The following is a 21,713-nucleotide window of genomic DNA, read 5'->3' as shown; positions in this document are numbered from 1 at the left end:
CTGCATTTTATGCCCTTAATTGCTGTATTCTGCCTAATTGCTGCTGCTAGTGGTTCAATAAAAATTGCAAACAGTGAAGGGGAGAGTGGGCATCCCTGCCTGGTGCCCCTCAGGAGACAGAAGCTGGGGGATATTTGGTCATTTGTTTTGACACAAGCTGTTGGGGAATTATATAATATTTTTAACCAGTTAATGAAAGAGGTTCCAAAACCAAATTTGTGTAAAGTTGCAAATAGAAATGTCCAGTTAACTCTGTCAAACGCTTTTTCTGCATCTAAAGAAAATATTGTCGTTTCAATGTTTTTACTGTATGAGTAATCTATGTGTATTTGTTGATGAGTGCCTACCTTTTATGAAACCAGTGTGGTCAGGATGAATTAAGAGGGGCATTATTTTCTCTAATCTCTTTGAGAGAGCTTTGCAGATTATTTTAAGGTCTACATTTATAAGGGATATTGGACGATAGCTTGAGGGATATACAGGGTCTTTGCCTGGTTTTAGCAGGAGATTGTTTGCAGAATTCATATTTGATAGAAGTCTGCCCTTTTCTTTGATTTCCAACAACGTTCTGTAAAGAATTGGGGGTCGAATCGTCAAGAATTCTTTGTAGAATTCTGGACCTGGAGCCTTATTATTGGGCATACTTATCAGGGCTTCCTGGAGTTCACCTGGCGTCAGTGGCGAATCCAGTGCCATTGCTTGAGTGTCTAATAATTTTGGAAGCGTTATGTTGTCCAAAAACTGATCAATTTCGTCTTTAGATGGGTTTATTTCTGGTGAATACAATGTTTTATAGAAATCCCTGTGTGGCGTGGGTGTGGTCTCTGGCCAGCTGCAGAGTAGGGGTGACGCAGTGAGCTCCCGGGGCGGCGCAGGGGCGGGGTGAACAGGTGTGCTGGGATCTGACAGTGATTGTGTCTCTTTATATGTTGGCAGTGACAGTCGGAGGGGGAGCGGACGTGACAGCAGAGAGAGAGTGGGAGTGTCTGTGTCCCAGTGAACAAAAACCACAGTGTCAAATAAAAAGTTCTGCTGTCATCATATTCGCTCCAGCGTATGTTTATCAGGTCCAACGTTACACCCTGAAAATGTTGTTTATTTGTTTTGGGTCACATGTTGTGTTCCCAGATGAATCTTGAACAGCACATATAGTTGTTTTTTCTTTATTTATTTTTAGCTGGTTTGCTAGAAATTGACCGGATTTATTACCATGTTCATAATTTTATAAGTGTAGTCTTTGTACTAAGAATTTTTTTTTTTTTTTCATCAATTATCTCATTTAATTCTAGTTTTGTTTTGCGTAAGTGTTCAATATTTCTTGATCTTTGTGTGACACGTAGGCTTCTTCTAGGGATTTGATGTTTTTTTCTAATTCCTGAATATTTTCGTTTTCTTCTTTCTTTTTATGTGATGAGAAAGAAATTATTTTATCTCTCATCACAGCTTTCCCTGCTTCCCATAGAACAGATGCTGATGTTCCGGGAGTGTCATTATAGCCTAAATATAGAGTCCATTCTTTTTTAAAGTATTTGATAAACTCTTCATCTTTGAGTAGTGATGTATTAAATCTCCAGTTTTTTCTTGGCGTAGTATTATTCTTGTGTATTAGTCTTAAAGATACAGGAGCATGATCGCTGACAGCTATAGGGTGAATCTCAGTGTCTGAAATGTCACTCAGCAGTGAGCTGCTGACCAAAAAGTAATCCAGACGAGAGTAGGAGTGATGAACATGTGAGAAAAAAGTATATTCCTGTCGGGGTGAAGGGAGCGCCATGCATCGCAAAGGCCAAAGTCGCTCAGGTGGAGAGAATACATCAGAAGGAGCGAGAGAGAGAAAAAAATGTGTGGCGAGATGCTCCCTGAGTCTGACTATGTGTGTGCATATTTACTAATATGAGTACGTTTGACTTAAGTGTGTGTATCCTATACGTCTGTGTGCGCTGTCTGATTGATGTAAATGTGCTGCCGTTGAGCACATGACTGTGCGTGATCGTGCTGTGCGTATGTGTCGAAATAAAGGATGTTGTTTGTGGATGAGTCTGGAACCAGGTGATCGAAGCAGTGAAAGAAAATAAAAAGAAAGACACCACGGACAAGAGTGAGCAGCATAAAAAAGAGGGGGGGGGGGGGGGGAGAGAAAAAAAAACAACAACCCGGAAACATTCCAATTAAACCATTGACAGAGAGTGACGGTGTTAATTCTGCTATGAAATCACACTTAAGTTGCGATTTGATATTGGTAAGTTAAACAGATGTTAATGCAAGTTAGTGTGACTGGATAGGGAAAGGGTGTAGCGGAATCTTATCTGGTGGGAAGTTAACACAATCACGGAGAGATGCCGGGGTCACGGTAAAGCTGTCCATCCACGTAGAGCCGGTCCACAGCAATGACAGCACGGGAGCCCTTCTGGATGAAGCTGCATCGGATGGGGAAGAGGACCCTGGGTCGTTCCAGGATCTCTTTTGGGAACTGGTTGTTTACGCTGAAGTCCATTCCTTTTAATTCCCTGCCGCGACTTTTCACCTGTTCCTTTTGTTTGAAGTGGCCGAATTTGGCCATAATAGGACGTGGTCTCCCGGCCGCTGCCCGCACGGGGCAGATGCGATGCACTCTATCAAAGGCGATGTTCTTTACGGTGTCCTCCGGGAGCTTCAGGTGGGTTTTGATGAAGCTTTTCACGGTAGTCTCCGCGTCTTCTCCAGCGGCTTCTGGAATACCAGAAAAATTATCTTGCATGCCACGAGCTTGTAGATCAATGACTGTCTCTTTTATTTTTTTATTTTCTCTGTTTAGCTGGGTATCATTTTCAGTGAGACATTTCACCGACTCCCTTAGCATGACATTTTCAGCAGCGAGCGTTTCCACCTGCTGCTGGCTGAACTCCAGGGATTCTCGCAAGGATTTAAATTCCCGGTGTAGAATCTCCACCAAGGACAGCCTTGGATCAAAACTGGACAATCGTTTGTCGATTGACTCAAGGATGTCTGCAATATCTTTGCCGGCTGGCGATGTTGTGCCGGGGGAATCTGCCGGGCGACATCTTTTCGATGACGGCGTCTCAGATTTGGCCAGGGAAGAGCACTCTGAGCCTTCTTCATTACGAGATCCTGGAAACACTGATCAATGTAATCTTGGAGAGCCTCTAAACTCTCCCTGTTGTTCTCCAGGGTGTTGGAGATGATTTAGACAAATGTTGTTAGTTGTAAGACAATTTGTTAAGTCAAATTGTTGAATGTTGTCATTGTGGTGCTTAAATTTGTAAAGTCTTAGTTCAAACTATAGGATCAAGACATTCCTTTTTATCCGTTTTATCACAAGCACATCCCTTGTGAAGATTCTGTTTGATGTTGTAAGCTTCCTGCTTTTATGATCCTTTTGGTGAGCAGGAGGTCACACAAACACACCCCCATGACACACACACACATTCTTGCACACGTGCTTATGACACACACACACACACACACATAGTGCCTTGTCTTAGAACCATTGGGGGGTTTTACATTGGGAGGTGCTTGGTTGTGTTGTGCTGCATTGTGTAAACTGTAACTGTTATGGGAATAAATAGCTGTGAGGAAAGCTGCTCTTTGAAGGATTTGGGCTAGAGACAGGTGGGGAGCATTGCTCCACTGCCTGGTTCTGACCAAAGCTCTCCCTTGTTAGCGAGTTAAAGACCGGTTGAAGATGTTCTGTTTTGTCTTGTGTTCTTCATGAGGAATAAGTCTCTAAACTAGCGGGGCCTGTGGAAACACAGACCCAACACAATTGATAAGTGTATTTGGTAATACTGAAGCTTAAAGGAATTTGTTCAATTCTAAGCTACCATTCGCTTTAATTTTCCGCCAAAATCTCCAGTGTCTGACGTCATTTACAACATGAGTCGCTTACCTTGTCCGTCACTTCCGTCACTTACCTCCTCCCTGTAGTAAATGACTGGGTGTTACTATGAAACAGGATACATCAGAAAAGTGGCCTACTGACAAAATATCGTTTTAAGAAATAACTTTAAAAAGAGTAACAACATTTGGTAATCTCTAATAAAACAAATTGTTGCAGTTTTTAAACATTTTTATATTGCATTTACTTTTTGTATGTCTGCAGAGCATCTACCAAGAAAAATGCAGGATTCAGGCAACGTTGTGATGGTTTCTTTATTGATCTGCTCTCTACTGTGTGGTTCAAGGACAATACACCTCCAACTAGAGGTGTCATCAACCACCTTATGTCCTGCCTGATGATTGAGACAGGTACCACTTACTGCAGAGCACTATATCATATCAAGATTACAATAGTACATGTCAAAATTATGTACTATTTTTTCTTTGTTTTTTAATTTTAATTGACACATGTTGGAAAATTCTGAAGATTATTGGTCTTATTGATTATTTATAATATTTATTTTACTTTCAAACAGAACATAAACAGATCGACGCCAAAGCTTTAGCACCTTTTGAGGACTCACCAGATAAAAACCCAGCTGTGCGATCAATAATCCTCAAACTCCTACTAAAGTGCAGGTAGGTGACCTAGAGTATTCTACAAAAGTTTTGAGTAACCCCTCATTTCTTTGTATTTCATTTCCAAAGAGTCCAACTTAGATGCAGCATCTCTGTTACTGACACAATTCGGTGGTGCAGGCCTGACAAATCAGTCAAGTCAAGTCATTGTGCCACCTGAGCTAAATTCTCTGATAGCACTTTTACTACAAGTTACACTGATTCTTACAATTTGTTATTAAAAATCTTGAACACCCGTATTGCGATAAATTATTGCAGTGCAAACTTGAATTATCCAGTGCACACTTTTTCTTCTTCTTCTTCTTCTTCTTCGTCTTCTTCTTCTTCATCATCATCATCATCCAGGTTAACAAAAAATGAGACACAAAATAATCAGAACTGTAATTATATAAAATACATTTTTAAAAACCAATTGCATGTAAAGAAAACAAAATATTAAATGAAAAGGTGTATGCTTTAACTTTTTAATGTAAACATATTCCCGTATTGTTAATCATATCTTTTCTTATTTTTTTATTTTTTTTAATTATTTTTCATTCCGCTGAGTTTTTCATAAACTCAGTGGAATAATATAATATATACTATAATTTCTATAATAAATTTCTTCATAATATAAAGAAATGACAGGTGACTAAGACTTTTGTACAGGATTTTGCTATAAACATTTCGCTATAAAATGACTGTTAATTTAAATCATCATAGATAAACATTTAATCTATCAGTCAACTGTATTTATCTTTATATTTTCCTGCATTGCTGCCTTCAAAAATCTTGTGATACAGTGAATAGGTTTAAGCTTGTCTACCTCAACCTGCAATTTTCTTTTGCATTATGAGAAGTTTGTGATGAACCTAACTGTGTTTCAGCTTTGATGAGTCTAAGAAATATTTGCAGCAGCATTTGTCATCTCTTGAAGAAAGTAGATTTGTGGATGATGTGGATAAAACAGAGCTGTATGCCTTATGCATCAACTGCTTGGAGGTAAAACTAGAAGAGAACTGTTTAATTGTTTTAATTGTGTTAAAATATACTTTAAAACAGTTGAAAGGAAGATTTTGGTGAGTATTCCATAATGGAAAAATGTTTTGAAAGCAATGTGTATAATGCCTTGGAATTAAAAAAGAAATTTTTTTTATTCCAAGTTTCTTAAATTTTTTAAAAAGTTTTTCTTATCATTTCTTTCTTTTTTTCAACAAATTGATTTTGTGTTTGTGTGTGTGAGAATGCCAGGAGGGTGACAGATTTATCTTGTAATAAAATGTAATGAACTGAATAAACATAGAAGTAATATTTTGTGCTGAATTTAGTGTAAATGTTTTTTTTTTCTAACTATTAACCATATACAGTTATCCAGCAATATCTGAATAGGACAGAATTTGAATAGGAACAGTATCATAAACTGCTATTTAGTTTTTTACTTCATCTCATAGATGTTAAATGAAGTGACAGTTAACTGATGATCTCTGCAGGACTCCATCTGGGAGAAAATGCCCCAGGAGGGGAACAAAGCTGAATATTTCATTAATGAAACACAGTTCCTGCGCTTGTTTTTGGCTAAAGTCACTTCTGCTCCAGCAAAAGTCTCTATTGAACACCTGCAGCATATTGCACAACTGCGTGTGACCCTCACCATGGCTGCACAGCTCATCAGTGACAGACTGTCTGGTGAGGTATCACTTCACTACTGCATTACTATAGTTTGCAATGGTTAGCAAATTAAACAAGTTTTTTCTTGTTGCAGGCAACAATGTCCCAGACAGAGCAGAAGATTTTCTAAACATGGTGATAAAGCTCTGTGAGGACAGTGGGAATGATTGGTATCGTGTTTACCTCATCCGCAAGCTCAGCAAACGGAAGGGTTTCGAGCACATCCAGTCGATGGTGAAACAACCTCAGTTCTTCTGGATTTTTCCCAAAGAGATACGTCAGCCGGTACTTCAACAGTCATGAGCAATTTTAACAAAAATGTTAGGCAAGAAATTAATTTGGGTTTTTGTTTTTCATTTGTATAGTAGGAAATCACATCAATAATTATCTCAAGGAACTTTACATTGTAAGTTAAAGCAGCGGTCCCCAACCCCCGGGCCTCGGACCGGTACCGGTCCGTGAGTCGTTTGGTACCGGGCCGCGAGAGTTGAGGCTCAGGTGTGAAATGTATAGTTTTCGGGTTTTTATCGGTTTTCAGCGTTATTTTGTTATCGTTTTTATCGTTTACTCGGTTTTCCTTGGTCTTTTTACGTGTGTTATGAATAAATTTTCTTTTTTTTGGTACCGGTACTAGTTTTATTTTGTTGTATTTATCCACGACACCTTAAAGGCCGGTCCATGAAAATATTGTCGGGCATAAACCGGTCCGTGGCGCAAAAAAGGTTGGGGACCGCTGAGTTAAAGGACCTACAGCACTATAGTTAGAAGAACTATCTGGACATCTTAGTCATGGTGAGGAGGGGAGATGGGGGAGTACAAAGTAATGATCTCCAATATATGGAAGATAACAAAGTTATTATAGTGTGTATTATATATCCCACTAGCAGCTTGTGTTGTGGCATGGCTGCATAGATTGAGCATTTGTTTAACAGTTATAGATAGTCATGCTCAGCTTGGCTTGGATTTGCTTCTACTTATCCAGTTTTCAGATGTCATACATGGCACAGCATTTAACTATATTTAAAAACAAAATACAAGTGAGACTAATTAGTGTGGGGAAGGCAATTACCAAGGCTAGAAAACTGATTCAGAGAGAATGTAAATATAAAGCTGGGAGGAATATTCAAGAACCAATTGGAAAACAAAGGAGAACATGATTTGAATCTAAACATGAATAAATTATATATGAAGTAAATTATAACTACACTGACAGAATTAACTCTTCCCATCACGATCACTTCATTTCATGATATAAACAGCAGGCCTACTGTTGTGGAAGTTTTCCATTAAATAAAGCCTGCAGATGAGCGGTAGCTAACATTCTTAATCAAAACACAAAGAACAGAAAAACTAAGCTTGGTGGAGAGCCTGCATGATCGCGGGGCAAATGGTCAGCAGAGTCTCTCCGCACCTAGCATGGCTTTCAGTTAAATACCTTCTTCAGGAACAAAAGGCAGTACACAGCTGTTTCACACCTTAAGGTTCACACTCCCTTGCTACCTCCCAGAGTCGTTGAAGAGACAAAAGACTATTCCTGTGGAGTTGTCTGCCTCCCCCAACTTCCTTACCAGACCCCCACCATCTGTCTAACTGTATGAGTGTGAGACATGTTAAAATCCAGTGGCACCGAGGCATCATACAATAAAATAATGTGATTAATACATCAATAAAAGAAATTCCTATACACCTACTTTAGAGGGTGCCAAACAAAGTGAAGGATAAATTAATGCAATAGCTTGACACAGTAAAACGACAACATTTGACTTGACATTCGTGACTGAACCTCCGTTCCAAAATCTTCAGGGTAGACGCCAGTCCATCAGCATATTCACGCTTTTATCACCTGCAGGATTGATAATGCTCTTCTTTCTGGTCTTCCGAACAAATCTTTGTCACTGCTGCAACTGCTTCCAAACTTGGCTCCACGTCTATTAACAAGGACCATTTTTAAGGTCCTTGCACTGGCTCCGAGTCAGTTCCAGAGTTAATTTTTAAGATAATTCTGCTGGTTTTTAGGCCTCTCAATGGTTCAAGGCCTTCTTTCTGATTTACTTTTAGCCATAGGCATCTTTTATTTATTATGCTCCACATTTATGGAACAGTCTACCTGAGACTGTTGAGATTTTTAACAAAACTAGGCCTTCCTTTTAAATTAGGTGTAGGGTGTAGTGAAGGACATGTATGCGTATTGTTTTTTCCTGGTTTTAATGTGTACAGCACTTTGAATTGCATCCATATTGTCTGAAAAGTGCCACATAAATAAAGTTTTGATTGATTTTTGACTAGGTGCTGTGAAGTCACAGTAATTGTCATGCTAGTTATGTACTCATTGACTGGAACTTGTTTGTTAATCCCCTTGGCTGTGTATGTCTATCATGATCAAACTGCATGACTCAGTTCTACTTATACTTGTAAAAGCAGGTGAGCAGACTTAAGTTGAGGGAGTACAGTGACCTTTACAGACCTGGCAGGCCTGTCCATAGCACAGATGCTAATAATCTGATTTTATGTAGCTTTTCATTTACAAAAACATGGGAACAAACCATTGTGTAAAATTTATTTCAGATAATCAACTGATTCACAGAGTCACCAAAACATCTCAGGGCTAATACATTTACTTAAACATATTTTCTTCTCTAATCCCATTGATAGTGTGGACAGAATGAAGATGGCCTGATGGACCAGTATCTTGTGTATGGAGAGGAGTACAAGGCTGTGAGAGATGCAGTTGCCAAGGCACTAGTAGACGGCAACATCGAGCAGATAGAAGAAGTCTGTAAGGTATTTCTGTCCTGTAATAAGTATATTACGGACACTCCTTCATGTTTCATCTATGTATTACTGTTATATTTTTTGCTGTCACAAAAATGTTCCACAAACCCTGTTTTGTATAGTTTACCTTGCTGCTACTGTTATACTACTTTAATGAAATCCCATTCTGGGGTAACTGATTAAAACATTTTTCATGAAGTGCACAGCACTGTCCTGATATGCTTTATGTCAGCATGATACTCCAGATATCTATTTATACTTTATAGTTTTTATTACTTTTTTAATATACTAGAAATGTACAGTATCACCAAGGAATCGGACAGTATTTCTCCTGCTGGCTCTTTTTCGAGAGGTTACAACTCTGTACAGATCTGAAAACGGGGGTCTTCATCCTACTGCTGAGGTATGAACAATGACAAAATGGACAAATGCAGAAAATGGAGTTCTTGATGTTATTCGTTAAACATGGATTCTGGAATTGTATTTACAGAAAACTGACTCTGAGTTTGAGTATAAAAGGTAAAGCCTTATTTGCAGTCCATAGACACAAAGGTTGGAAAGGTTTCTGCAAGATTGTTAAAATTGCTATGACCCATGGATTAATACATGTTATGACAAACATATTTTATAAAATAAAATCACAAATTTCTACCACAAGAACGTCACTACAACAGTAGTGTTCAAATCTGGAAAAAGAAAAGAAAATGTCAAATTTTCTTTTACATGTAGAAAAGAAAATTTGACATTTTCTTTTCTACATGTAATTGATCAGTTCTTCTGTTTGATGGTGCTATGAAAATCTTTTCATAGCCTCTCTTAAATGTCTTCTTCACCTCCTGCAGCATTGTTGTGCATTTGATGAACTCATCAATGGCTCAAGTTATCTGCCTCAAAAAGAAGTAAGGATGTTTGCTTCAGCCTTAGTTAACAACAGGCTGGGTGCCCTTACCATCCAACCTGGTAATACTATTGAGGAGAACACTGTCATTGAACTGATTATCCATGTGGCAACTGTGCTGCTCACTGGGAATCATTGTCTGCTGACGCCACTCAAGCATCTTGGTCTGAGTCCTGAAAAAATGCAGGTGAATATCAGTATATATCAGTATATATTCTTGGTGGGGATATAAAAATATTAAATGTTTGTAGCTAAATGTACACTAAATGACTAATCAGTCCAAATATAGATAGATTTGCATGGTGATTTAGAATGGGTCAGTATAAGCCAATCAGTTATTACAAAACACCCATTTAATTATGAATGAGCTATTTAATTTACACACGTATTTACAGACACACAAGCTAAACACACTAAAAAGTAAACACATATGAATCATTGTTCCATATTTTTTTGACTGAATCATATCTCTCACATATTATTGTTAATTATATTTACTAATCACATTATTAATTATTATAAACCTGTTATGAATTATTATATGTCTCATTAACAGAAAATGGAAGTCTTTTTTTTCAGTAGGAAAAGCTTCTGAAAATATGGTTAAAAGTACAAAATCTGTCTAAGAACACTGAGGCATAGAATTCAGTTACTAAACCAATGAATGATTATATAAAATGGCCAACACTGGAGGAAAGGAATACGTTGGCTTATTTAGCACACTGAATACGCTGGTAATCTGGCGAGGTCTGGATCACAGCACTGGTCCCGGTGTATTGCGGCTGACTAGGGTGGCGAATTACAGGTGGCTCCGCCAGGGCATGGAATGGCTCTGCACCTCCAACACTCGAGAAAAACAAATTATTCAAAAGATTGCAGCCTTTGGCAAGCCAATTCTAGCCCCTGGGATCGTATGTTGTTAGTACAAAGGGAATGACATCAGTGACATGCTCATATAAAAAGTCAATATAAAAATCAACAAACCAAACACTAGAATAACATAGGAAGATATATGAGACTCCAACATGAATCCAAGACAAAAAAATTTACCCCGTGACCAAAACTAGGGACCTTGAGAGTTAGACAAAATTCTCTAAATCTGTACTGCTTACTTTCTGTGAAGGATAGCTTAAACAAACAATTGATATTCCATTTAACCTACAGAGGGCTTTTATACCCACAATGCCTGATGACATGCTGGCTGTAGCCCAGGTAGCCATGCATAATCGTCGGCAGCTCACCTGGTTTGGTAAGTATTAATCCTTTTGCATAAGCAAGTAAAACAATTAGATAATTCAATTATATTTTCTTGCAAAAGTTTTTTTTAAAAACAATTTTCTACTTATTTTCCAAATTTTTAAATAAATAAGGTGTTATATTTGATTGGTTATTCTATACATGGAGGTTTTATGTTCATGTGACCACTAAAAATGTAGATAATGCTTCAAAACTCACCAGAAAGTGGCCAGATGCATTACCAAGATGATTAACAAATGGCGAGACCTGTGTGTAGAAACACTTCAAATAAACCTGCACTCAAATTAACTGCAGTGTATATTATATGTTAATAACTCAGTTGTTTTGGGGTTTTTTTTGTTCTGCAGTCTGTCCAAATAATCACCCATGCTGTGTTGATATGGTAAGATATTTTTTATTCTTTTGCAGTTAACTAATTTACATTGATCACAAATATGAGGTTGTAACATTATACTATGTGTGTCATTATACACTGCAGTGTGGCCAGCCAGCAAAGAGAGGCCAATGTCTGGAGTGTGGAGAAGAAGTCAGAGGTGAACATCATAGAGCCTTGCCTGGAGTCACACAAGTTCAGTTACATGAGTGAGTGTTATTCATTTTTATACAAAATAATGCTTGTTATTAGACATTAGATTGCTTTAATGGCCTGGCTATTAAATTTCTATGATATGACTTTTTTGGTACACTATCATATAGGAGAGAACCATTCAAAACTATCAATTATGGTTTTATATGTTTGTTTGTTTGTTTGTTTTTTTCAAGGATGAAATGTGTATAAAGATTTGCTTTTTTTGGTATCATTCTAAAAACTCAGCTATAAGCAAACCTTATGATATGGGATGGATGGTATATCTGTTAAAAAACATTTAATTATGCTAATGGTTTATCAGATGCCATGCATACATCATGAAACACCACTCTTGTCTACACAGGCTGACTTTATAAGTTGAAAATCAGTGTCAAACTCAATATCAATAGCAATACTGTATTTATTTGGTATTGGATTGATACAAAGTATTGGAGAATTGCACACCACTTGTGTTGAGTCCTACTCTCCAACTCTAAGAAATAATTTCCTCTGTTCTCCTAACTATCTGACCCAATTCTGTTGGTTTAGGGATCAAACATGTCCTGGCCATATTCTGGGAGACCCTCAACGGAGAAACAATCCCGATGCCCTGAACACCAAAAACATGTCTCTGACTCCCTTTACTCTGGTCCGGCTTGTTACACATCTGGCCATGATGCTGGGAGCCTCAGAGAAACCCCAGGTGAGCTCTAATTTAGAGGCTCTTAACCATCATAAATAAAGTATCTAAAGCTATTTTGTACAGTAGCTGTAATATTTAAGCAGCTTTTGGTGACTTGGTGAGACTAGCATTTTTTTAGGTTGTGTGTAGCTCACTGATTAATATTCGGCAAAATAGTTAAACTCAGTGAACGATGTTGCTGTCTTGCATGTAGCATGATGCTGTCATCCACTATTTTTCAGGTTGTCCAACAGATAATCCAGCCACCTGTGGAGGATGTCAGTTTGTTTCTCAGGCTGCACATAATAAAGGATCTTGAACAGCTGTCACAGGCACTGGGAAAAGGAGCTGACGACACTGTAACATCTGTTCACTTGGTGCTCAGATCACTTCAAGAACTACCACATGCCAGTAACTGTAAGGAAGCCATTTGTCAAAGGACATACAAGACTGTGAAAAAAAAATTAATAATAATTTGAATAAAGCAGACCTCCTTAGACAGGAATTGTTTGGGACGGTTAAATGTCAACAAATATGGAAACTGGTATTTGACTGTTTAACCAAGGGCTATGTAAACTTTTTTTTTTAGCTACTATCGACCCTTACCTTACATCCAAAGAATCCAGAAACACCTGGGAGACTACTGTGGCGACAGATATTATGACACCAAAGTTGAAGGTAATTCTTTAAAATCACCGTTTACATGTTTTGACTTTTTTCCTTTTATAACTGATATTTTTTTCAGTCTTATTTGTCTATAATTGCCTTTGCCAATATTTTGTGTCCAGGATCTTGACCAACTCCTACAAGAGGCAAAGGGAACCATTCGAAATGACTCCCGTGTATCTTCCAACTTCATCATAAGGACGATCCACGGTGATGACTGTAATTTCCTCGCCTCACTGCAACAGGGCTCTGAGGTCGACAGCTCAGCAGTGTGGAGCTGCAGGGAGAGGCTGTCGCTGCTCAGCCTCACACACATTATGGAGACTAATGATCAAAAGGAGGAGCTCCCCCTGCTCTGGAGGTTCCTGCAGAAGGTGTGTGTCTCACAGATGTAACGCTTTCACAAAATTATTTTCTATTTCTATTGTGTGCCTTCCTCCTGTTTAGTATATATTCGTCTTGTTGTATATGATCCTGTTGTCTATTATTTATTTTATGGGGCAATTTCGTTGTGTTTTCTTTTTACAGGAGAGAGAGTTTCGACATATCAAATTCCTCCCTGAAATCCTAATCCTGCAGAAACGTTTGGTGAGAAAGTACCAGAATGCAACTGAAGAGATCGTGGGCTCCATCAGAGAATTCATAGATCAGCAAACAGGTATAGAGATTATGTAGACCTAAACCTAGTTTTTCTCAAAATCTGAATAGTTAAATGGTTAATCTACAGGGTGGGCCATTTATATGGATACACCGTAATAACATGGGAATGGTTGGTGATATTAAAGTCCTGTTTGTGGCACATTAGTATATGTGAGGGGGCAAACTCCTCAACATGGGTGGTGACCATGGTGGCCATTTAGAAGTCGGCCATCTTGGATACAACTTTTGTTTTTTCAATAGGAAGAGGGCCATGTGACACGTCACACTTATGGGTAATGTCACAAGAAAAACAATGGTGTGCTTGGGTTCAACGTAACTTTATTCTTTCATGAGTTATTTACAAGTTTCTGACCACTTATAAAATGTGTTCAATGTGCTGCCCATTGTGTTGGATTGTCAATGCAACCCTCTTCTCCCACTCTTCACACACTGATAGCAACACCGCAGGAGAAATGCCAGCACAGGCATCCAGTATCCGTAGTTTCAGGTGCTGCACATCTCGTATCTTCACACCATAGACAATTGCCTTCAGATGACGCCAAAGATAAAAGTCTAAGGGGGTCAGATCGGGAGACCTTGGGGGCCATTCAACTGGCCCACGACGACCAATCCAGTTTCCAGGAAAATGTTCATCTAGGAATGCTCAGACCTGGCACCCATAATGTGGTGGTGCACCATCTTGCTGGAAAAACTCAGGGAACGTGCCAGCTTCAGTGCATAAAGAGGGAAACACATCATCACGTAGCAATTTCAAATATCCAGTGGCCTTGAGGTTTCCATTGATGAAGGATGGACCCACTACCGTTGTACCCCATATACCACAGCAAACCGTCACTTTTGTTGTTCCAACAGTCTTGGAGGGATCCATCCAATGTGGGTTAGTGTCAGACCAATAGCGGTGGTTTAGTTTCTTAACTTCACCATTCACATAAAAGTTTGCCTCATCACTGAACAAAATCTTCTGCGTGAACTGAGGGTCCTGTTCCAATTTTTGATTTGCCCATTCTGCAAATTCTGTGCGCCGATCTGGGTCATCCTCGTTGAGATGCTGCAGTAGCTGGAGTTTGTAAGGGTGCCATTTGTGAGTAGCTAATATCTGCCGAAGGGATGTTCGACTAATGCCACTCTCCAGTGACATGCGGCGAGTGCTACGCTGTGGGCTCTTGCTGAATGAAGCTAGGACAGCCACTGATGTTTCTTCATAAGTGACAGTTTTCTTGCGTCCACATTTTGGCAAATCCAACACTGAACCAGTTTCATGAAACTTAGCAAGCAGTTTGCTAACTGTAGCATGGGAGATGGGTGGTCTCGTAGGGTGTCTTGCATTGAAATCTGCTGCAATGACCCAGTTACTGCATTCACCAGATATCAACACAATTTTGATCCGCTCCTCACGTGTTAACCTCTTCGACATGTCAATGGCTGTGAACAAAGAGAAACTTGTAAATAACTCATGAAAGAATAAAGTTACGTTGTTACCATTGTTTTTCTTGTGACATTACCAATAAGTTTGATGTGTCACATGGCCCTCTTCCTATTGAAAAAACAAAAGTTGTATCCAAGATGGCCGACTTCTAAATGGCCACCATGGTCACCACCCATCTTGAGGAGTTTGCCCTCTCACATATACTAATGTGCCACAAACAGGACTTTAATATCACCAACCATTCCCATTTTATTACGGTGTATCCATATAAATGGCCCACCCTGTACTTATTTGTATTAATGTGAAAATCTGTCAAAGTACATCAAAGTCAGTATGTGATTTGACATTATATTAGGGTGACCATATTTTGATTTCCAAAAAAGAGGACATTTGGCCCAGTCATGAAGAATCTTAATAATACTGTTTAAGGAATAATACTGTTTAAAGAAGTCCAGACGCTTTTCTTTCCAAGCTCCTTAGACTACGATGACCTGGATGACTGAGAACCTTCACAGACAATAATACTGTTTGTTTAAAGAAAATTTTAACATATTTAAAAGATGCCTTCTTTGTGCGGTCAATGAATGATGAAATAAAAAATGTCATATAGGATTTTACAAGTCAACAAGTGCAAAAAAAATATAATAATAATGCATCATCTGTATAAGAAAAATTATAGTGAGGTACCAGTGAGGTATTGTGCAATGGTTTCTGTTGTCTCATTTGGTGTTTCTAACCCCAGTTAATTTTGTTTGCATGCCACCATTCTTCCAGTCAAAGTAGGATTGGTAATATTTTCCCTGTCCCATGGTTACTTAAGTCTGAGAAATGCCATAGTACTGGATTTCACTAAGAACTTCAAGAGTGACTTCCACTGAATGTAGCACTATCACACCATTGACAATAGCTTCAGTGTTGGTGCGGGCACCGCTGAACCTTTTAGCTTTGTCAAACTCTGGAATCGTTTTTTTTTTTTTTTTTTTTTTTAGCAACACACTAGTGCAATCCATGGATCTGTAGCTACTGTGATGCTTCATAGTATGAAATGTCAGTGCACCTTCTGCTGCAGAACAACAGCATCCTCGTTTTTCCCAGGTGTAACAAAGAACTCAGTCAACTTACTAGATGAAGTTTTGCCTCGCACAGCCTTTTTATGTTTTTCTCTGTCCATGTAAGCAACAAGATCTCCGGCACCTTTGTTAGACACACAAACGTTATGTGCCAGCTCTGCACACAGTGCACTACGCCTCCCATTTATTCAGACCGGGATGGTACGAGGGAAATTTCTTTTGCAGTTTGTCTGAAAAGATGCACTTGCGCTTTGGCATCTTTTCAGTGCGCCGCTTCGCGCTCTGTCCGGTCTGTGAGAGCGGAAGAACCACTTACAACACAGCAGCTCAGGGATGACGTTGCACATATGGGTCCTCTGTAGGCCTATAGGAAAACCCAGACATTTTTATCCATCTCGAAAATCCCCCCGGACGCCCCAGACAGAACATGAAAAGTGGAAATGTCCGGGGAAAAGAGGACGGTTGGTCACCCTACATTATATGAATAAAACTGAACTGAAATGAATTGTTTCATGCAATGTCATACAAAAATAAACTTTTTTTTATTACTTTTTCAGAAATGAGGCAATGGTATCAACAACATATTGAGACCTTCCTGGAAACATGGAATCAGCTAAGAGTTTCTGTAACCAGCAGTAAGTAAATTAAATTTTCTACATTTAACTACATTTAAATTAAGCTGGCTTTAACTTCAGCTTAATTTATTTAAAACAGGAACAGTGCAAATCTTCAGTAGTTTCACATCTTTTGAGAACATGCTCACGGTTTTGTGAATATATCACAAAAAAAGTTTTTCTTTTGGGTGATTAAATAGACCAGTTACATAATAAATGGATTCAGAGAGGTTTTTGTATTTGAATTAAGGAATTATTTATCTGTCCACTGAAAACTATAGATGAAATAAAAATTCCAGAGGAATTTTGCAGCAGGGATTTGGACTTGGACAGTGACTTGCAGTACCTCCTGCCCCGTCGGCAGGGTCCAGGCCTGTGTGCCACAGGGCTTCTCAGTTATCTGGTGACACTCCACAATGAGTTGATGAATGCAGTGGACCACCACACAGGAGAGGACAACAGGTAAACTGAGGTTATTGGGGCTTTTTTAATCCATCTGTACCAGTCCTTACTTCTGTCTGAAGTGTCACTGAGGGGTTTAAGTATTAAATTATTTTCTTGTTACAAGTCTATCTTTTCACTGCAGCTAAACAAAGATACAGAGAAATCTATAGCCAATGTCCAATTCTTGAGTTATTGCTATTTATCCATCCATCTTCTTCCACTTATCTGGCGCCGGATCGCGGGGTCACCAGCCTAAGCAGAGAAGCCCAGACTTCCCTCTCCTCAGCCACCTCCTCCAGCTTGTCCGGGGGAACACCTTCAGGCCAGCCGAAAGATATAAACTCTTGAGCGTGTCCTGGGTCTGCCCCAGGGCCTCCTCCCGGTGGGACATGCCTGGACACCTCGCCCAGGAGGCATCCTTGTCAGATGCCCGAACCCCCTCAACTTGCTCCTTTTGATGTGGAGGAGCAGTGCCTCTACTCTGAGCCCCTCCCAGATGGCTGAACTTCTGACCCTATCTCTAAGGGAGAGGCCAGCCACCTTTTGGAGGAAGCTCATTTTTGCCGCTTGTATCCGCAATCTCGTTCTTTCGGTCACTACCCACAGCTCATGACCATAGGTGAGGGTAGGTACATAGATCGACCGGTAAATTAAAAGCTTCATTTTGACACTCAGCTCTCTCTTCACCATGACAGGCATTACTGCAGCCGCAACACCGATTTGTCTGTCGTTCTCCTGCTTCCTTCTTGTTCACTAGTGAACAAGACCCTGAGATTCTTAAACTCCTCCACCCGGAGTGGGTACTCCACCCTTTCCCCTTTTTTAAAGATGGGACCCACCACTCTGGTCTACCAATCCAGAGGTACTGCCCCTGATCTCCACACAACATTGTAGAGGCATGTCAACCAGGACAGCCCTATAAAATCCAGAGCCTTCAGGAACTCAGAGCGGACCTCATCCACTCCTTGGTGGCAGAGCCTCTATTTTCCCCATGGAAGACGTGCCAGTGGGATTAAGGTCCTCGAAGTATTCCTTCCACCGCCCGACAATGTTCTCAGTCAAAGTCAGCAGCGCTCCACCCACATTTGTCACTGGTAGGGAGAGGACTCAGGCGCAGACTGGAATTCAAAGTTCAGTACGACGGTTTATTTACACAACACCAAGTGCACGATATATATATGTGGGGGGAAAGATCCAGGGGTCCAGGGAGTCCAGTGGTGATTCGGGAAGGTGAAAGGTCTTCTCACACACTTGCGCTCCACCACACGAATCCACACACCAACCCGCTCGTAATCCAAAGCAGGAAAGCGGGCAGCAGGTCCGGGGAGACTGTTCACAAAGGGAGGCAAATCTGAAAAAGGCAAACTCACTCACAAAATATCCCGAAAGCTAGAAACTAACACTAATGTGTCTCACGCAATCATTCAGCGATGACACCATCCAAGCCCCAGCCTTAAATAGCCATGAAGTAATCAGCTGAGTAATTAGATCCAGGTGCATTCCACTTGGCCTGTCGGTACCTATCAGCTGCCTCCGAAGTCCCACAGGCTAACCAAGGTGTGCGTTGAAGATCTCGCAGACTGGGGCCTCTGCCAGCCATTCAAAACGCACCCTCACTATACGTTTAGGCGCACCAGGTCTGTCCAGTGTCCTCCCCTGCCACCTGATCCAACTCACCACCTGGTGATCAGTTGACAGCTCAGCCCCTGTCTTTACCTGAGTGTCCAGAACGTATTGCCTTAGGTCTGGTGATACGATTATAGAATCGATCATTGACCTGAGGCCTAAAGCGTTCTGATGCCACGGGCACTTATGGACACTCTTATGCTCGAACCTGGTGTTCATTATGGCCAAACTGTGGTTTGCTAAGAAGTCCAACAACAACAATCTGGGTTCAGATCCGAGATGCCGTTCCTCCCAATCATGCCCCTCCAGGTCTCACTGTCGTTGCCCACATGAGCATTGAAGTCTCCCAGTAGGACAACAGAGTCCCCAGGCGAAGCACCCTCCAGCACCCCACCCAGGGACTCCAAGAAGGCTGGGTATTCTGAACCGCCACTCGATGCATAAGCGCAGACGACAGTCAGAGGGTTTGTTCCCTGCGCCTGACCCAAAGGCACAGTGAACAGACCCTCTTGTCCACTGGGAGAAACCCCAACGTACAGGCAGCAAGCTGAAGGGATACTAAAATACCCACCGGGGAAACTCCAGACTGAGACAGAGTCCAGCCCCTCTCCAGGAAACTGGTTCCGGAGCCCAAGCTGTGCGTTGAGGTGAGCCCAACTATATCTAGTCAGTACCTCTCGACCTCACGCACTAACTCAGCCTCCTTCCCCACCAGAAAGGTAACATTCCATGTCCCAATTGCCAGTCTTGATAGCCGGGAATCAGTCTGCCAGGGCCTCTGCTCCTGGCTGATGCCTGGCACACAATACACCCGACCCTACAGTGCCTCCTGCAGGTGGTGGGCCTGCAGGAGGATGGGCCCACGTCCCTTTTTCGGCCGGGCCCCATGGACGTAGGTCTGGCTACCAGCCGATCGCCCTCGGGCACCTTCCTCGGGCACCCTCCTCCCCTGTATTATAATTCAGGTTGGGTTGAGCTTGTTTGTTTTTTTCACTGAAAAATTGATTTGGAGAAAGAAATGTTGAAAGGTTAAAGTTCATATCTACATTGTGATGTCTGCAGTGACTACACAGTGAGTCTGTCAGAGCTAATGGAGCAGCATGTGATCAGCTATGATGTGGAGAAGGACCTGCTTCCACTGGTTTTGTCTAACTGCCAGTACAGCTTGGAACGTGGCCACGAGACAATATCTGAGTATGACCTGCCCAGGATCCAACAGCAGATCCTCACCCGCTTTCTGCAGGGAAAACCTCTCATTACCCGCGCAGTGAGTCCACACAGCTTGGTTTGGTTAAAATATCTCCCAAACCTAAATGAAATACTAACTAATGCAGTCCCGATCAAAAGTTTAAGACCACTTGAAAAATGGCAAAAAAATCATATTTTGCATGGTTGGATCTTAACAAGGTTCCAAGTAGACCTTCAACATGCAACAAGAAGAAATGGGAGTGAGGCAAAACATTATTTTGAGCATGCAATTTATTGAAAACAATGCTTAAACTGAAACAGCTGTATATAGATATATATGCTGTCCTGATTGCACACCACCTTTAGGAATTTTTAAGCTCATAATAGACCTTTTGAAGTTGTTACAGAAACAAATACCATTGGTCTAATTATAGTAAAGGCAATGAGTTGTTGAAAGAAGACTTTTTTAATTCTGACAATATTATAATAGGTTTGAGTAAATGAAAACCCAATTAGGAAAATGGTTTTTAAAAACTGAATATAATCAGACATCACCCCAAAGAGATTTGTTTTAAAAAGGGCATATGACAAACACTCACTCCACTGCAAAGATGTTTTTCTTTTATAACCTCTGTCATAATAGAAAAAGTGATCAGACAAACATAATCAAAAGTAGGTCAGTTATTCTTTGTTTCACATATTCTTGACAGTACACTGCTATAACATGTAGATGTGGGCATGCAAAATCCCTTGTAGCACATTGTAGCTATGCTAAGCAAACCAAGATTGTATTTATTGTGTTGATTAATTATAATGGGTGATTCTCATCATTTGACTTCTCAGTATTCTATCTATTCTGTGTGATCACACTTATTTTACAGTCATTTTTAGTTATTTCTCTGTTGTGTTTCATGTGTTTTTATTAAGGGAATTCCCGTGCTGGTCAACACACAGGAGAGAGACTATGACACCATTTTCAAAACTGTTCGTGGAAAAGTGCCACAGGTAAAGTAACAAGTCCTGTTTAGTTTCCTTTTGCAGAAGACAACACAATTAAATATTAATACACTTTGATGTAATATATATAACTACACAATTACAGCTATCTATTTACAAACCCAAAATGAGACACGATATTTCCAGGGGCAGAAAACGAGTCCAGGATTCTTCAGAAAATTTGTGACAAGTTTAAAAATGACCAATATTCAGTTTAAAATAAAGCACTAATACACATTTGGAAGATTTTCTTGATGAATGGACTTTTTGTTATTAGACTAAAATGTTCTGCTCAAGCATTATATTTGACATTTATTTACATTTGCATTCATACAGTAATAAAGGGAAAATTTAAATTGAAGCTTTTAGTTTCGCTAACATTTTGTTTCTCTACCAGATTCCTCTGTCCTCTCTGGCCCAGAACACTGTGTCCAGAGAGCTCGACTCATACAGCGAGGTGTGCGCGGCACTCAAGATTGTGGAGCTTCTTCTAGGTTTCCTGTCTTTAACCAGTGGTGATCCCACTATGAAATTAGTCACTTACCTTCAGGACGTACTAAAGATGGACCAAAACATTGATCATCACATACTGAAGGTCTGTGCATGTACACCTATACCTATCCTTTTGAACCTTTATGTGCAATAATCAAATGTGGGAGTGTGGGGGATCTATCTGCAGGAATG

General features: G+C 40.2%; 1 protein-coding gene across 1 annotated transcript in view; it reads left to right on the top strand.

Moving 5' to 3' along the window:
* Nucleotides 1–21,713, top strand: part of LOC146372454 (E3 ubiquitin-protein ligase rnf213-alpha-like) — a 117,660-nt gene that overhangs the window by 87,564 nt on the left and 8,383 nt on the right. Inside the window, exons 44-64 of the mRNA XM_084953316.1 lie at nucleotides 4,100–4,245; nucleotides 4,413–4,515; nucleotides 5,382–5,496; nucleotides 5,985–6,180; nucleotides 6,257–6,447; nucleotides 8,815–8,943; nucleotides 9,227–9,337; nucleotides 9,777–10,019; nucleotides 10,997–11,081; nucleotides 11,437–11,471; nucleotides 11,568–11,671; nucleotides 12,207–12,360; nucleotides 12,582–12,756; nucleotides 12,929–13,017; nucleotides 13,128–13,379; nucleotides 13,534–13,663; nucleotides 16,719–16,796; nucleotides 17,057–17,237; nucleotides 19,908–20,112; nucleotides 20,961–21,038; nucleotides 21,427–21,624. Coding sequence (XP_084809442.1) covers nucleotides 4,100–4,245; nucleotides 4,413–4,515; nucleotides 5,382–5,496; nucleotides 5,985–6,180; nucleotides 6,257–6,447; nucleotides 8,815–8,943; nucleotides 9,227–9,337; nucleotides 9,777–10,019; nucleotides 10,997–11,081; nucleotides 11,437–11,471; nucleotides 11,568–11,671; nucleotides 12,207–12,360; nucleotides 12,582–12,756; nucleotides 12,929–13,017; nucleotides 13,128–13,379; nucleotides 13,534–13,663; nucleotides 16,719–16,796; nucleotides 17,057–17,237; nucleotides 19,908–20,112; nucleotides 20,961–21,038; nucleotides 21,427–21,624 — 2,998 coding nt within the window. The remainder of the gene's footprint in view (nucleotides 1–4,099; nucleotides 4,246–4,412; nucleotides 4,516–5,381; nucleotides 5,497–5,984; nucleotides 6,181–6,256; nucleotides 6,448–8,814; nucleotides 8,944–9,226; nucleotides 9,338–9,776; nucleotides 10,020–10,996; nucleotides 11,082–11,436; nucleotides 11,472–11,567; nucleotides 11,672–12,206; nucleotides 12,361–12,581; nucleotides 12,757–12,928; nucleotides 13,018–13,127; nucleotides 13,380–13,533; nucleotides 13,664–16,718; nucleotides 16,797–17,056; nucleotides 17,238–19,907; nucleotides 20,113–20,960; nucleotides 21,039–21,426; nucleotides 21,625–21,713) is intronic.

Source organism: Perissodus microlepis, chromosome 15 (assembly GCF_051167445.1).
Source record: "Perissodus microlepis isolate ML-2025 ecotype Zambia chromosome 15, ASM5116744v1, whole genome shotgun sequence".
In the NCBI taxonomy this organism is placed as follows: domain Eukaryota; kingdom Metazoa; phylum Chordata; class Actinopteri; order Cichliformes; family Cichlidae; genus Perissodus; species Perissodus microlepis.
This window is presented reverse-complemented; position numbering and strand designations above follow the sequence as displayed.